This window comes from Anoplophora glabripennis, unplaced genomic scaffold (assembly GCF_000390285.2).
Source record: "Anoplophora glabripennis isolate ALB-LARVAE unplaced genomic scaffold, Agla_2.0 scaffold1, whole genome shotgun sequence".
Classification (NCBI taxonomy): domain Eukaryota; kingdom Metazoa; phylum Arthropoda; class Insecta; order Coleoptera; family Cerambycidae; genus Anoplophora; species Anoplophora glabripennis.
Genome location: NW_019417028.1, coordinates 4,023,126 through 4,039,497, shown reverse-complemented (window position 1 = coordinate 4,039,497; position 16,372 = coordinate 4,023,126). Strand labels below are relative to the sequence as shown.

General features: G+C 33.1%; 1 protein-coding gene across 1 annotated transcript in view; it reads right to left on the bottom strand.

Moving 5' to 3' along the window:
• The window catches only part of LOC108914288, a 63,665-nt gene that overhangs the window by 23,532 nt on the left and 23,761 nt on the right, over positions 1-16,372 (bottom strand). Inside the window, exon 2 of the mRNA XM_018720094.1 lies at positions 12,817-12,999. Coding sequence (XP_018575610.1) covers positions 12,817-12,999 — 183 coding nt within the window. The remainder of the gene's footprint in view (positions 1-12,816; positions 13,000-16,372) is intronic.

The window sequence follows — 16,372 nt, the reverse complement described above, 5'->3', positions numbered from 1 at the left end:
GCGTTCCTAAAAAAGTTTTCTGCTGATGGTAGAAAATAATAATAATTTGTATATAATGAGTAGAAAATTTCTGTTATGTTCATTTGGCCAACAACATGTTTTAATTTTTTATGTTCTCAAACAATTTTATTATATTGATGGTAAATTTTGGTTATGACATATTAAAACACATTTATATTTTCGAAGGTATGAACATATCCTTGCCAGGAAAGGGTGAGGAAAGGTAAACAAAAATAATTAATCAATAAAATAATTTCGCATTGTTGCACTGCACTGCTAGGCAATTTGTCAACAACTGAAATTTATGGCCGGTCGCCCAGTGCAGCTGTGTTTGTGTGCCGTTTGCCCGCGCGAGCAATCTTCAACTGGGCGTATACATTTCTACCACTTCCACCGTTTAGTTCGACCAGACCAGGTTTTTCAAATATTTTAATGCCCAGTTGTTGCGTAGCGACAGAACCTGATACATATTGCCTAGTTCTTTGGTCAATTAAGATCGGAAAGACTATAACTGTTTTTAATGTACCTTCAATATTTTTTCATCCTGAGAAACATCATATCCTAAATATGTGAAATTCCATTAAGTTTGAAATTAATTTTACATTGTTAAGAAAGTATCAAACAATACTTAATTGTTTAAAATAAAAAAAAAATTAAACGATCATTTATTTAGATTATATGTAGTTTTTGCCTTGTGATAACTAAGTGGTGATTATTTATATTTGTGGGTTATAATTAATTTTATCAGAATTTAGCTATCTACTAATTTATTGTTAGCAAGGTTACTTACTGCAATTACTTTCATTGTTATATTGAGGAGGTATAACTGTTAAGTATGACTCAGTCGTAGTACAAATTAATACAGCAATTTGGCAGACAAATAACAATTTGTAAAATAATACAAAAAATGTTCACTTAATTTTTTTTTTGGTATTGTTAAATGATTAGGGTAATTTGAAAAGTAGATATGCTTGTTACAATAATTCTTTCTTAAACCTCTAAAAAATTAAATAAATTTAATATAAGTAGTTTGTCTTGCGATTTCAAAGAAATATAAAAAACAGTTAGGTATAGTCTTTCCGAAGGCAGTTGAACATGTAGAAAAACGCTTAGCAATAACATTTAATGAGTTTCATAGGCGTCCCTAAAAAAGTTCTCTGCTAAAGTTAAAAAAATATAATAATTTGGTCTCCAAAATGTCATATTGTAATAATGTTAGTGAACTAAATATCCCTCTTATTTCTCCCTTTGCAATTGTAATATAAATGATTAATAGAATATGCCTATAATAAACTAAAATTACCTGAATCTCACGAAATTCCGCATTGCTGCGCTGCACTGCTAGGCAATTTATCAACCACTTGTCAACAATTGAGATTTATTGCCCAATCGCCCAGTGCGGCTCTGTTATACGCCGTTTGCCAGCGCACTCATTCTTCAACTGGGCGTATACATTTCCACTACTTCCACGTTTAATTCGACCAGACCTGTATATGGGTATGACTAAGTAAATATGTGAACAAGTTTTTCAAATATTTCAATGCCGAGTTGCTGCATCAGCGACCGTACCTGGTACATACTGCCACCCCTTGGTTCTTCAATTGAGATCGGATTTGGAAGATAAAATCAAACCTTTGTATTTTTTTTAAAAGAACATTCTTGATCTTATCTTTACTTTTAAGAATGTTTGTCAATTCAAACTCCTTTAGTAACGTACGCTGAAAATAGCACCGGAATAGCAATTCCTTCCTGATCTCAAGACATTGCGTGACTTCTAGTAAATAATATATTATTAGCAACAAATGGATTTACATTAAATATGTAATACCAGCGCACTACCCACATGTCCATTGCTACTTTCTCGGACTTCCAGGAAATCGTATACAAATATCCACGGCGTATAACATTTGTATCTATCAAATTAATTCAATTTACAACATTCTCGTGACGGTAAATCGTAATTATAACGTCTACAAGTGTTATGCTTTTCTCTTCGGCTGATCTCTAGAAAAAAAGATACAGGAAAGTGCAGAGAATACATTTTTTTATAATCTTGTATATCTTGATTATCATAGAAAGACCTAAAATAATAACTTACTATTGTGCATTGGTGCATAGTAGAGCATCTAAAGCTTTTACACAAAAAAGAGAACACTAAGAGTATCAAATTTTCGAACAATGCGATTTTCTGCACCGATTGATATGCATATGTCATGTCACGGGCGTAAGATAGAGCCTGAAATCATTATTTTAATTACATAAAACGTGACATCTAAGAGAGAAACCAGACACATTATTTTACTCTACTTACACAAAGGTAGACTTAATTCTATTGTTTCATATATATCACTGTCCTAAATTCTGCTGTCAGGAGTTTGTCTTCCGTCTTTGAACAGATATCAAATAAATTTCCTGACGGATAGAAGTAACAAACGAGGAAAAATTACTTATAAAATATGTATAATTTGCATCTACTTATAACTGATGACACAGTTGCAAAGGAAATTACGTTTCCTTCAGCAAAAGAATACGTGCCACGGAATGTGTATATTATGTAGCAGCATCGATACAATGAACCTCAGTATGATACAATCAAAAGTTGGTAATCGTTTAGGAATGTCTGCTGCTATAAAACTTGTTGCAGAATGCTAAGTGCTGGACTCAGGTCTTTGACGTTTGAATGATTTTAAAACTAGAGTTATATACGTATAAGTTTTTTTATCCACGACTATTGTATAATGTACCCATTATACGTCTGTTTGCTCGACCTTAACAATACCCATTAATCACGGCAGTGATTAATGAGTCATTAATCACTACTGTCAGATGATTCCTTAATTTAGCTATAATATTATATTGTTCTGCTACAAACAATCCGTTTTTAAAATTTTATCGTGTAAACCACTAAATATTTTCAATTCAGTGCTGTACATATAAAAAAAAATTAAAAAAGTGAATTTTCCTAGACCGGATTCGAACCCGCGACCCGCGGTTGGAAGGGAAAGAGCATCTACACTGAGCCATCAGCGACTTCATTTGTGCGAGTCGTATATCTGTTTCTTAACATACTAGGTTTTTCGAAACATTTCAAAAAAAACTTCAACAAAAATATTTAGTAGTCGTGGATAAAGTATAGTATTCTACTCCCGTATAATGGGTATTATTCACTCGGTGATTTAGACCACTCGCCTGCGGCTCGTGGCCGTAAACTTCACCTCGTGAATAATACCCATCATTATACGCTCGTTGAATAATATACTATTTTTCAGCTGTAAGTTTTATTTATTTTTGTAACGAATAATGTATTTTTATTTTATCTAATTGTAATAGGTTCACGTTATGATCAAGACTATAAAAACCTGTTGTAACCAAAGGGTTTTTCCACAGTGGAAGATCCACGGCAACTTTGATTTGAACGAGAAACCAGAAAGATTATACGCTTGGTGATGTGGTCCAAGAAAGCTATGGTCTTGCTAAATTAAATTCTTGTGGTCTTGGGTGTGATTGTAAGATTTTAACACCATCTTCTCTGAAAAGAATAGTATGGTAACCTTGATTGAATTTAAACACATCGTAGTGAGGGAACGAACATTTCGACTATTGCAATTATATTAAATACACAACTCTCATAAATGATTACAAGTCACGAAACTGTGGAACTTAGGCAACCAACTTTGCACGATTGGCACCGTTATCTAAAAAAAATCTATAGTGGTGCGGAAATTTTCTCTAGNAACCCGGGACCCGCGGTTGGAAGGGAAAGAGCATCTACACTGAGCCATCAGCGACTTCATTTGTGCGAGTCGTATATCTGTTTCTTAACATACCATGTTTTTCGAAACATTTCAAAAAAAACTTCAACAAAAATATTTAGTAGTCGTGGATAAAGTATAGTATTCTACTCCCGTATAATGGCTATTATCTACTCGGTGATTTAGGCCACTCGCCTGCGGCTCGTGGCCGTAAACTTCACCTCGTGAATAATACCCATCATTATACGCTCGTTGAATAATATACTATTTTTCAGCTGTAAGTTTTATTTATTTTTGTAACGAATAATGTATTTTTATTTTATCTAATTGTAATAGGTTCACGTTATGATCAAGACTATAAAAACCTGTTGTAACCAAAGGGTTTTTCCACAGTGGAAGATCCACGGCAACTTTGATTTGAACGAGAAACCAGAAAGATTATACGCTTGGTGATGTGGTCCAAGAAAGCTATGGTCTTGCTAAATTAAATTCTTGTGGTCTTGGGTGTGATTGTAAGATTTTAACACCATCTTCTCTGAAAAGAATAGTATGGTAACCTTGATTGAATTTAAACACATCGTAGTGAGGGAACGAACATTTCGACTATTGCAATTATATTAAATACACAACTCTCATAAATGATTACAAGTCACGAAACTGTGGAACTTAGGCAACCAACTTTGCACGATTGGCACCGTTATCTAAAAAAAATCTATAGTGGTGCGGAAATTTTCTTTAGTAGTTTTGGCTACATTGGAACATTCGTATTATTTTTATTTTATTTTTTATTTTATTTTATTTTATTTTATACACCACCCAACAGAAAATTCCATTTACAGGATGGGTAAAAACAGAAAAATATGAATCTTTCACTCAGTAGTTCTAAAACTGTGATAAGAGGACCATCATCAAAGGACTACTTCAGGAAGGGAAAAAATCAGGCACACCAGAAGATTGTCACCAATGTCACATAACTTTTCCGAAAGCCGCACTGGGCGACTGTGCAATAAATCTCAGTTGTTGACAAGTGGTTGACAAATTGCCTAGCAGTGCAGTGCATCAATGCGGAATTTGGTGTGATGCAGGTAATTTTAATTAATTATAGGCACCTTCTATTAATCATTCATATTACAAAGCGTAAATGGAAGTTGTTCGCAAACCAGTCTGCTTCTACCTTCTGCAATAGAATTCACACAAACTATTTTGTCACCTTATAACTCGTTGTTAACCATGAAAATGGTTTTTTGCAAGCTGTAAACACCATCATTTTGTTTAGAAAAGGTGTTTCTGTGGGTACTAATGATAATTTGTAATTTAATTGCACATTATCACATTTCCTGAACCAACCTACTGCGAACAACAACACGATCGTATATCACCGATTTAACTATGTAAATCGAAGTGCAGCACCCGCTAAGAATCGAATTTATTGTCGTTAAATTAAATGCGACATGAGCCCGTATTAGCGGGTACATTAATATGTCCAACAGACAGATCGTGGGATTCATTTGCGTGGGCGAGATATTCAACATTTCTTCTGACAATGATGTCGTTACGTATGCGTTTGTTGCATTATCGTTTGTTCCTTAAGCGTGCCGTACAGGGTTGACGATGGGCAGAGTTCTTAGTGTACGGCAGACAATGCCTCTATGTCTAGGTCTTCGAATTTATAATAGGCATTACCGGATGTTTGTGTATTATTATTCCTAATAAAATGTAGGTAGACGTTGTAGACTTAAATGGAGATGTCCTTAAATGTGTAGTAGTCACAGTGAAACTAGCTACTATTAAATAGATTCTTTACCGAAAATAACAGTTACCTAAACTAGTAAATTCAACAATTAGGATCTGCAAAAAAATTGTTTAAATTAAATGTTTGTAAACTATCGGAAAACTATCGGAAATGTTTTTTAAAAACATTAATTTTGATCATTTTATAAATTACTGCTACTATTGACCTCTTTTTATGTAGTACGTAACTAGCTAACGATTCCAGGGATTCTCAATAAGTTGTAACAGTTTTGATTATTGAAACAGTTTATTATTAATGCATTTTACTAATCGTTAAAAATAATTGTTTTAATAAACCGAGACAAACCCGAACTGGACTTATTGGTTTACACGAATTACTTCTCTGCCGATTTTTCACAAGTGACTGACGGAACCGTGACTAAATCGCAAATATTCAGGCCAGTTTGCCAACCAACGCGAAAAATGACCAGCAAATTTTTCTCACGGAATGATGTTAAATGATTAGTCGCAGAAGAACGCTAACGAAACAGAACTGGATTTCGATTTGATTCAGACTGAGGATAACGCACTGTGTCAGATTCCACCTTAAGATATCGTCAATTTAATTAGTCGGTTTGCCGGCTAGAAACAAAATAATAACTGTCTTGAGAAAGTTGTCGTCGTCACGGTTAGTTAGACGTTATGGAAATGAGGAAACGTTTTGAGGCAAGTAAAGTGTCTTGGTTCATCTGTTGCTGTGTTATAGTTATGCAGAGTATCGAATTTTTATCCGAAATGAGAAAATTCAATTAGCAGAGGTAGTTTTTACGAATAGAATAATTGTTTTTTAACGCCTACTAATTTACCACAATAATTCGAGGAAACTTTTTTGGAACCGCTGGCTTTATCGATAGCTCGGCCGGCTCCGTTTATAATTCACGAGAATCTTTACACAAATTGGTGTGTATATAAAGATGGGCAGCTAACTTAAGGTTTTTATCAGCGGCTTCGTAAGTTATCACCATGTCCATTAATTCATTATTACCTTATTTTAGTAGGTTTATTTGCATTTATTAACGCACTCACACATCCCGGACTTCCTTTTCACAAACAGAAAACATAAAAATATATTTGTTCACTAATAATTTTGATTGAAACTTAAACAATAAAATACACGGTTTTCTGCTTATTAAAAAATAATAAAAAAAACGAATAACTCACTACCGAAGACCCCAACTATTCATCTCTTTAAGAAGGAGATTCCAGAGGTTCCCAATCAGTTTTAACAACTTCTTGATTGTTATTATTTTTTTTTGCAGTTTCAACGGTTTTTTATTAAAGAAGGTGCTTATTACTGCATCCTGTGTACCATTAAAAACACCCTGTACACATTATTTCATTGTTACTGTTAAGTTCAATATTTTAATTTTATATTTAATTAACAACTTCTAAACTTCTGTTTTATTTTAAAGGTATTAAACTGATTCAGATTAATTTTAACGATGTTTTTGTTTAAAAAATAATAATTTAATTTAAAAAAGTTATAAGGGCTAATAGTGAATTGGGTAAAAGTAAATTCTACTTATCCAAAAAGTCTTATATTTTATACATAATTTAACACCCTTTAATCAGATATCTGGAATGTTTGGCTTGCAAATTATTTAATTATAAAAACGCATTCTTCGATTTTATTTAGAACATTAATTACCACTTTTTTTATAGATTACGTATTTTAAAAATTTGAAATCTGCTTTTTTATATTCATATCTTCCAGACTTAAACAGAATTTTAAGGAAATTTTTAGGTAATATATTCTTTAACCTACCTGTACAACAGCATCAGTGGAAATTTTATAAACATTCTAAATTTTAAGAAACTAACAACTATTTTGGTACTAATCTAAAATTTTATTGCTCTGTATAATGTCCGCTAAACAGTTTGAAACATATCGACATCTTGAAATATTTTTCTCTACATTGACATTATCAGAAAACAATTGAACAAATTGCTAAATAATACATTCTTGATACCATAGAGGATAAGAAAAACAAAACAGATAAAGGTAAACCTAGTCTTAAATTTTTTTTTAAATCCCAATGTTTTTTGTACTTTATAGTAAATAGTAAACGAGGTCAAAATTAATATCTACATTGAAAATAGCATATAGGTAGGTATACCGTCAGGAAATATGTAATTTGGTTGAAAATATGTGTATCACTTTGTGGATGAATATTATGAAGCTGTAATAAATAAACTTTGGTCATTTAGTGATTACCTCAAATTGTAACATCATATGCCTTTAAAACATTAAATATCAAAAGCTGAGAGTATTGAATGGATTAACGTTAAATCAAGTATTCGCTCCATTATTTTAATAGAATGAACAGTGATTTTCTCGTTAATCCTTAAAAAATATATGTATACTTGGAAACAAACGAAAAACAATGGTTATACTTAGAAATAAAGGAAATAGGATTACTAGAGATGACGACAGAAAAGATTAGAATAGAGCTTTCTACGAAAATTTGTGAATTTGGAACCTTATAGTAGGTGTCATTTAGCAGGTTTTGAGGATAATTAAGAAAAGTAGTCAGGTCAAGAAGTCATTGTCAGTTTGCTGGATCTAAGGAACACCTTGTAGAGTCCTGATAGGCGAATAATTATATTAACCTGACTTAAGGTGAAATATAAGACTTTACACTTACAAATGTTTCCATATCTAATAAATTAATATCCGAACCTTAAAATTTTCGTTGAACCATACCACAATCTCGGTTTCCTCTTTCCGCAGGAACCAGGCTCGGTCGCTGCGGAATATAAATAAAGAAAATAGAAAGTAAACCAGCACGACAAAAAAATTAAACGTTCCATAATCGCGCATGCGACCAATTATTTCCTGTTACCGCGACTGGAGCCACATTTTTTTTTTCGAACAATTTGAATGAATTATTCACGGTCCGCCGCTCGATGATCGTTGTGTATTCAATATGGATGCCACCGGTTGGCATTTCTCGGAAGAAAGTCCGATAAAAGTACATAATCTCAAATTCATGGCTGGTATACAGTTATCTAAGCTCGTGGGTAATTGATTTCCCTAAGGCGTGTTCGTAACTATCTATAAAATACAGAAACCCTCGTAGTGTCAGAATTGCAGGAATCAGTGACATTGGAAACATCAGTAAATTTCGCGTTCACCGTTGCAACGTTGCTGTAGATTATGCGGATTCGAAAAATATTTCCAAGGCACGTCAAAAATTAAACAAAACCTGATAAAAATAGAGTTTAAGGAACACCCGTAGCACAATTAAATAACCAAATAAATGAATCGCAATATGTATCTATGTAGATTTTCAAAGAGATTAAATTACTGGAGAATATTAATAGTCCATGGAAAAATAAAATTAAACTGACTTTATTAAGTTATTTTGCACACTCGACTTTCGTAGGCAACAATTTTTAAAACAACTTTTAAACTTATCAGTGATGGCGATCCAATAAATTCAAATTGGTTCTTACTGTTACTTGTTTTTCTGACATTGATACTTGAAATGTGACTAATAGATTCGCCAGAAAAATAATCGGTCTCTGCTGACCTTCAACCCACAAGACTTCAAACATCTTCTGAATAGAAATAGACACAGCAGATGAGATCAACATTTTTTCAACGCCATATGACATAAGACGTGAATATTTATAAAGATCACCGTCTCTTTCTCGCACAAATTACAAATCAAAATTGAAATATTTTACATGCAACAAAACGCATAATTTTTCAAATTATTCACAACTATCCAGCGACTGAAATATGTTTGTAAGAAATCAATAAAAAAAAAACGTCAGCATTTAAAATTTGACAGACAAACTTTCCTCCACACTAGGCTGTTTGTTTGTCATTAAGGCGCGCCCGATAGAATGTGTCGTGTATGGCGTTCTTAAGCTGTTGTCACTATGGCAAAATATCTCGTTCAGTTGAAATTTTACAATTACGAAAACGTAACATTTACTGGAAGTAGCTTAGAATGATGACAGCATGTATGAACTTATTCGATTAATCTAACCTCCTCATACTTTTGAACTTTAACCTTTTTAACTGTTTTGTTAGTCATTGTTCACATTTTCCTGATGACACATGTGTCTTCTCAAACACTAAGTCGTCCAAAATAAATTTAAAAAAAAATGGTCTATTGGTGTCGAAATAGCTTTTTCTATGAAATATTTTAGTAAAAATTGTTGTAGGGTTAGTATTAGTTCTGCAAATTTTACCTGATTTAATCCGCGTTTCAAATAATGTTTTTATGAACTATCTAAGTTCTGCTGTTTTAATTCCAATTTGTCAATCAGTGTCGCATTCTTTTATGTTTCCAGTGAATTTTAACACAATTCTTTATTTAAAAAATAATAATATCCTATTATGAACTGTTGAAGTTTTGCTTTATTGTAAAAATATTAACGTAAACAATTTCAAATATTTTTTGCATTGATATTTCGTATCCGTTGTAGATTTACCCTTTAAAATACAAGATACTATTATAGGCTGGTGTTGGCACTGCCGATTTAACAGTATGCGAGAATTAGCAAGCCCCAAATTTTGTCTAAATGAATTCATTCCCTCGTTTTAATATTATTTTAAAGAATTCCTAAGAAATGTGATGAACCAAAGCGTTACGTGAGTTTCATACTTTTAAAAATTGGCCAATTTAAAAATCTCACCGTACGAATTCATAAATAACAATCAAACTGATAACTTTTTAAACATATCCACACATTTTTTTACTTCTGTGTTTGCAAATACTTAGCAAATAGCTCATCTTATCTTTAAACAATTTAACTACCGTATGAATGGTTCTAACGTGCTGCTGAAGCAAAAATATGATAAGAATTTTATCTAATAAAACAATGCTAAAGTTGATAATTAAAAACATTCGTCATCGGCAGCAAACAACCTTCAATGCTCCACATACCCAGTTAGTAATTTTCAATACCAAACACGGAGACATTTAAATAAACTACGCTGCGTAATTCGAAATTATTGGTCAGACCGGAAGCGACTTCTATAGGAAGTATTTTATTGTTAATGTTCATAAATTAAAAATAAAAACATTTCTACAACCGTGACCCAGTTAGATGCGATTGTGAATAATTAAGTGATGCGTTCTAATCTCGGCTTATTTATTGCATAGAAATTGAAGCGAAGATCACGGAAATATAATAAATAAAAAATATTTATGCCGCTATTAATTACTATTGCTTCTATAGGGTGCGGCTCTGCAACTGACAAACGTCAACATGGTTTTGAGTGAAAGCACAGACGTCTTCTACTCAACACTCTGTATATTTATTGGTTTTCTCCATAGATTTAAAAAAGTAAGGTACACCGCTGCACCTTTACGTAGATAAACTGCAGTCTTTGTTATCTCTAGCTCTTCCAGCCTCTTTTCTCCAGCTGTATATATTACGTACGTTTTCAGCCGTTTATATGACGTTTCCATCTGTATATGACGTTTCTAGCTGTATATATGATGTTTCCAGCTGTATATATGTTTTTAGCTGTACATATGTAGCTTTATATATGACGTTTCCAGCTGTATATATGAAGTTTCCAGCTGTATATATGTACGTTTTCAGCTATATATGATGTTTCCAGCTGTATATAAGACGTTTCCGGTTTTATATATATTTCTAGCTGTATGTATGTATGTTTCCAGCTGTATATAAGACGTTTCCAGCTGCATATATGACATTTCCAGCTGTATGTATGTACGTTTATAGCTTTATACATTACGTACCAGATATATATATTATGTAAGTTTCCAGTTGTATATGACATTTCCAGTTTTATATATGATGTTTCCAGCTGTATATATGATGTTTCCAGCTGTATATATGTACGTTTTCAGCTGTATATGATGTTTCCAGCTGTATATAAGACGTTTCCAGTTTTATATATGATATTTCTAGCTGTATGCATGTGTTTCCAGCTGTATATATGACGTTTACAGTTGTATATATGATGTTTACAGCTGTACATATGATGTTTCCAGCTGTATATAAGACGTTTCCAGCTGCATATATGACGTTTCCAGCTGTATGTATGTACGTTTATAGCTTTATATATTACGTACCAGATGTATATATTATGTAAGTTTCCAGTTGTATATGACATTTCCAGTTTTATATATGATGTTTCCATCTGTATATATGATGTTCCCAGCTGTATATATGTCGTTTCCAGTTGTATATGTGACGATTCCAGCTGTATATATGACATTTCGAGCTGAATATATGATGTTTCCATCTGAATATATGTACAATTATTTGTTAAATTAGTATGAGTATATTTTATAGCCGTTTCGAAGTAAAAAGTTGATAATTGATTCAATAAATAAACAAAAGTAAAAGCTCAAGACCTAAATAACAATCGTATAAAAACCTTTTATATTGTATGAAAACATCTGTAAATATAACTTCGATAATAGTTTTGTGGAACAATACCCCCCTATTAGACATAAATTATTTATAAATTAAAATGATAATTAACCAGCATTTAAACAAGCAATTAAAATTAGAGAAAGGTAGCCAATTAGCCTATCTCAACGAAAAAAAAAAAAGCCGATTAGATTTAGAGGCTCACCATTATATCTACGAAAAGCGTCAATATTTACATTTTTTTAATTTGATAATTCCCCTAGATAATGATATTAAAAAATAAATATCTAAAGATAATCTTGTTTAATGCGTGGCTTTTTCTCAAAGCAATGAACTTGACATTATAAAACGGGCGCCTCGTTTTAGATTTCCCACGACGGGATTATGCAACAGAAACAGAAGCTCTGAGGTCAAAGATTTTTTAACGTGTCGGTTTATAAATTTTTATGAGTCCTTGAATTTGGAAACGCGGAGGTATTGACGAATTTGTTTGCGAGGATGGTGAGAAGAGAAACCAAGACGAAAAGCAACAAATATGATTCTGCTTAGTGTTTGAAGATGAAGTAAACTTTTGGCAAAACAAGTTGTTTGAGTTGACAATCGGTTGACAATGAGCGATTCGATTTTTCCGTATCACAAGTAGTTTGTGTTTATGTTTACCATATATATATTATTATTATTATTATTGTATGTACCTAATAATTCATTTTTTTTTAAATTTGATAAACGACCCTAACTCTTTCAATATCTAACCGTGGTGCCGCTACTGATCGGAGCGCCCCTTAAGTGGCCGCCCAAACAAACCGAATGCATGCATAAGCAAACTGCAAACCCGTTTTTACACTTAACATGTATGCAATGCGGCGACCTTCCCGCGAAACCCGTTCCCAAGTATCGGGAGACTCACCTTCGTCCGTTTGGTTTTTTGGCTTAGACTAGATTTTCCGTCGATGAGGATGTTGTCGTTTACGAAGATGACGTCGCAGGGACTGGGCGGGCCCTCCAGGGAACGCAGGATCTCCTCGTCCTCGTCCGTGAAGGAGTCGCCGATGGTGGCGCCGGGTATCAGGATAATACCGCCCTCTCCTGGCTGAAAAAATAAATAAATAAAAATCATATTAAATTCGTGTAGATTGAAATTGTATATTAGCCAGTTTTCTGTTTCTAAGACCTAGAGAAACTAAGTAAAAAAAATTTCAGTTTTCAGGGTCATGCCATAATTAAAGGTCCATAATTCTGGGGAAAATTGGGCTTTGAAACCGCAGATCCTTAATATTCCATAATTTGTTAATATAACCCTTTTAACCTTTCCGGATGTATTTTTTTTTAGTTCAATTTTGCAACCTAGCAGTTGACGTGTGATTTATCCATATCCACAGATAAACGTAATTTGAATAGTGCAAAAATTTGTTTTGCAACTAACTATAAAATTAGACAAATTAAAATAGCAGTATATTTTTGTACCTCCGCATATTACCAACAATTTTTCTTTAATAATTATCTCTTCCTCCACAATACGACTACAATTTAATACATCTGCTATATAATATAAGAATATTATAATTAATTAAAATTGTGTCTTACCAGCTTTAATAGTTACAGTCACGAGTACAGCGTAATTGCATCGTTTATATCACGAAACGTTAATGTCTCGTGTAATAAAAACGACGGTAATAATTGACTTTAGTGGTCTACTTACGTTTAGGTTAGGTTAGTTACGTTTAGGTAGCTTTAACGTAATTTTGTAACTGTAGTTTTTGAAGAGGAAAAAGTACGTATTGGGGGGTATAAATCTTTAAAGTTTAAATATTCGGTCACGACCGCTGGGCGCAGGGGTAGTCCGATCGGACTGATTTTAGTGTCACTGTGTAGGTTGGACCTTTCTTGCGTCGAATACTGGTGTACTGGTCATTTCACAATTACGGAAATCGGTAGAAAAATGGTAAACCTATACATTTTGGCTATATTTAAATGCGCTTTGACTGACATTAGCATGACACAAGTTTTATACATAGGATAGGGAGTCAATTTGTGTGTAGGGGAGACAAATCAATATATGGTTTTGAAAGGCAACGCAAGGCAAATTGATGACTTGGTACTGTTGTTGATATGTTGGTAAGGATATGCAGTTGGGGTGGCTGTCGCGTTTTCGGGGGGGTCTTCAAATTGTTTTGAGATCTGGGGTTGAAATATATACATGATGGTATATTTTATCGTTTGCGAACTACAAGGCAATTATAAATTTTCGGCAAAATTCTGTAAATTTTGTACTATTTGTAAAAATATATAGCGAAGTTGTTACTCGTTTTTCATGTTGAGATATACTTTAGAAAAATCACAAGCGGTAACAGCCTCAGAGGTATAAGGTATAAGCGACGTAAAAATCTTAATTAAAATTACAAGTTACAATTTACATTAATGGCAGGATATGGAAGCGCTTGTGGCATTAAAACCTACGATTAACAACTTCTTTAGCAATGTGTTAATTAGATCTGTTCGTAGTTTATAGCGGACATCGACTGTCTCAGTATATCATTTGGAATTTTAATTGTTTAATCCTTTATTGGCGCGTTTATATGTAAATTCCAGTAAGTAGAATAAAATTAATGTTTAATTTCCCGCCGCAGACAAGTTAAAAAGTTGTAGGAGAAAAAACAAGGCGAATTAAAGTCTAATTTATCATAAAATGACCTTCAATTAATTGGAAAAATATTTGAATTTGGTAACGGTATTTAATTTTTTTCGGGCCGAAGGAAAATATTGCGAATTTAACTATGGCAATGAGTCAATATTGCAAAACATAAGATTCCCAAGAAAAGGTTTTTGTGCAATTATGCAGTACAACGTAACGAAATGTAAAAACATTAGTTTGTTTTTTAAAAATTGCATAAAAAGTGCATAGTTATAAGTATCTATGTCATTGTTTACCTATTTAAATTATATCACTTACATTTTTATAATCAAGTGATAATTAAAGTAGTGGCATTTCTACAATCAAATCACCTACGGCGTTTTATAAAAGGTGGTAGAATTTGAGTAAACACGATGAAGTGTCGGCCTTATCATTGTGCAATATTGATTTTGTACAACATCCTGGTTGAACTTAGTATGACGAATACCCGTGTATTATTCACCTAATAATGCATAGGTAATTTCCCGCTGGTAAAACTTTTACGAAAATCCATATTGAACGGAAGGGTGAGGTCTCTGTACTTGCTAAAAGATACACTCGTGTCGTTTTAACCAGCAGTACAGACTTAGTCATGCCAATTTTGCGGTCGGCTTATCAATTTTTGTCGCAACATTTGGTTGGTATGCTTTTTTACTAGAATCGATAATTTAACTTGTATTCACAATGAAATAGTGAACAGTTCCGTCAAAATATAACACACGCATGGCCCTTTTATATTTAGAGCACGAAAGTAAATTCTATTCAGTAAAAAGTACACCAATAAAGAATTCCGATATAAACTAACAGCGATTTTACGATAATAGCACTTCCTTTTCTTTTTGCGGCTTGTACAAAAAAGCCTCACACAATACGACAATGCTTCTATACCTGCTCCATGAGGAAGTAACCTTGAATACCAAAGATGTTCGATGGTGGAATAAAAATGATCTATCGACGTCGGTACACGCCAATTAATAGGTTCTAAAGTAGGAGAACTGTATGTTTCACTACCATACAGAGTCGCACTGGGTGAAAACAATGTCACTTAAGACTAGGTTTTGATGAATGTCGAATATGTTGTCGATAAGGGCTATTGTTGAATATTTCTGGACAAAGCCATTTTCCATAACGATTTCTAAAGGGAAAGAAAGATGAAATTAAATTAGTTTTGAAGTTGATGATAAATTTCACTTTTCATAAGAGAAAATATGCAAAAACGGAGACAAAGCACAATTGAAAACGATGTTAACGTAGACACAGTACCAAAAATTGACAGCAATCTTTTTTCTCCCAGCTCCTGAACATTGTTTCCCTTTCAGTTACTACTTACGTTTTTTATAGGAACGTTCATTTTTATTCGTAAAGATGATAGGAAGTTCCTATAATAGTTTATTGAAAACGGAAGCGAATTTCTATTGTCAAGCTCACTCTCAAATCCAACTTCCATCAGCGTCCAACCGAACTTGTCTTACTGACATACTTAAGTGGGTGCAATATCCTGCAGCTAGGAACCACGTTAACGATTTATATTAAATGTGAATCCAGTAAATTCATGGATGATTCTAAAAGCATTTAATATGCCTCTAGATCAGGATTTGTAGTATTAACACTGAGATGATGGGGAAAACAAAATATGATCATCGTTGATGGTGAATCCAATATTCTTTTGATGAACAGTTTGGTCCTCTCCTGATATAGTATCTGTCGTAGGAATAAATTGGGCAAAAGGAGGAGTCCAATTCTCACAATATTTGAGCCATGATAATCTGTCTCCTGGCAGAACCACCACTTG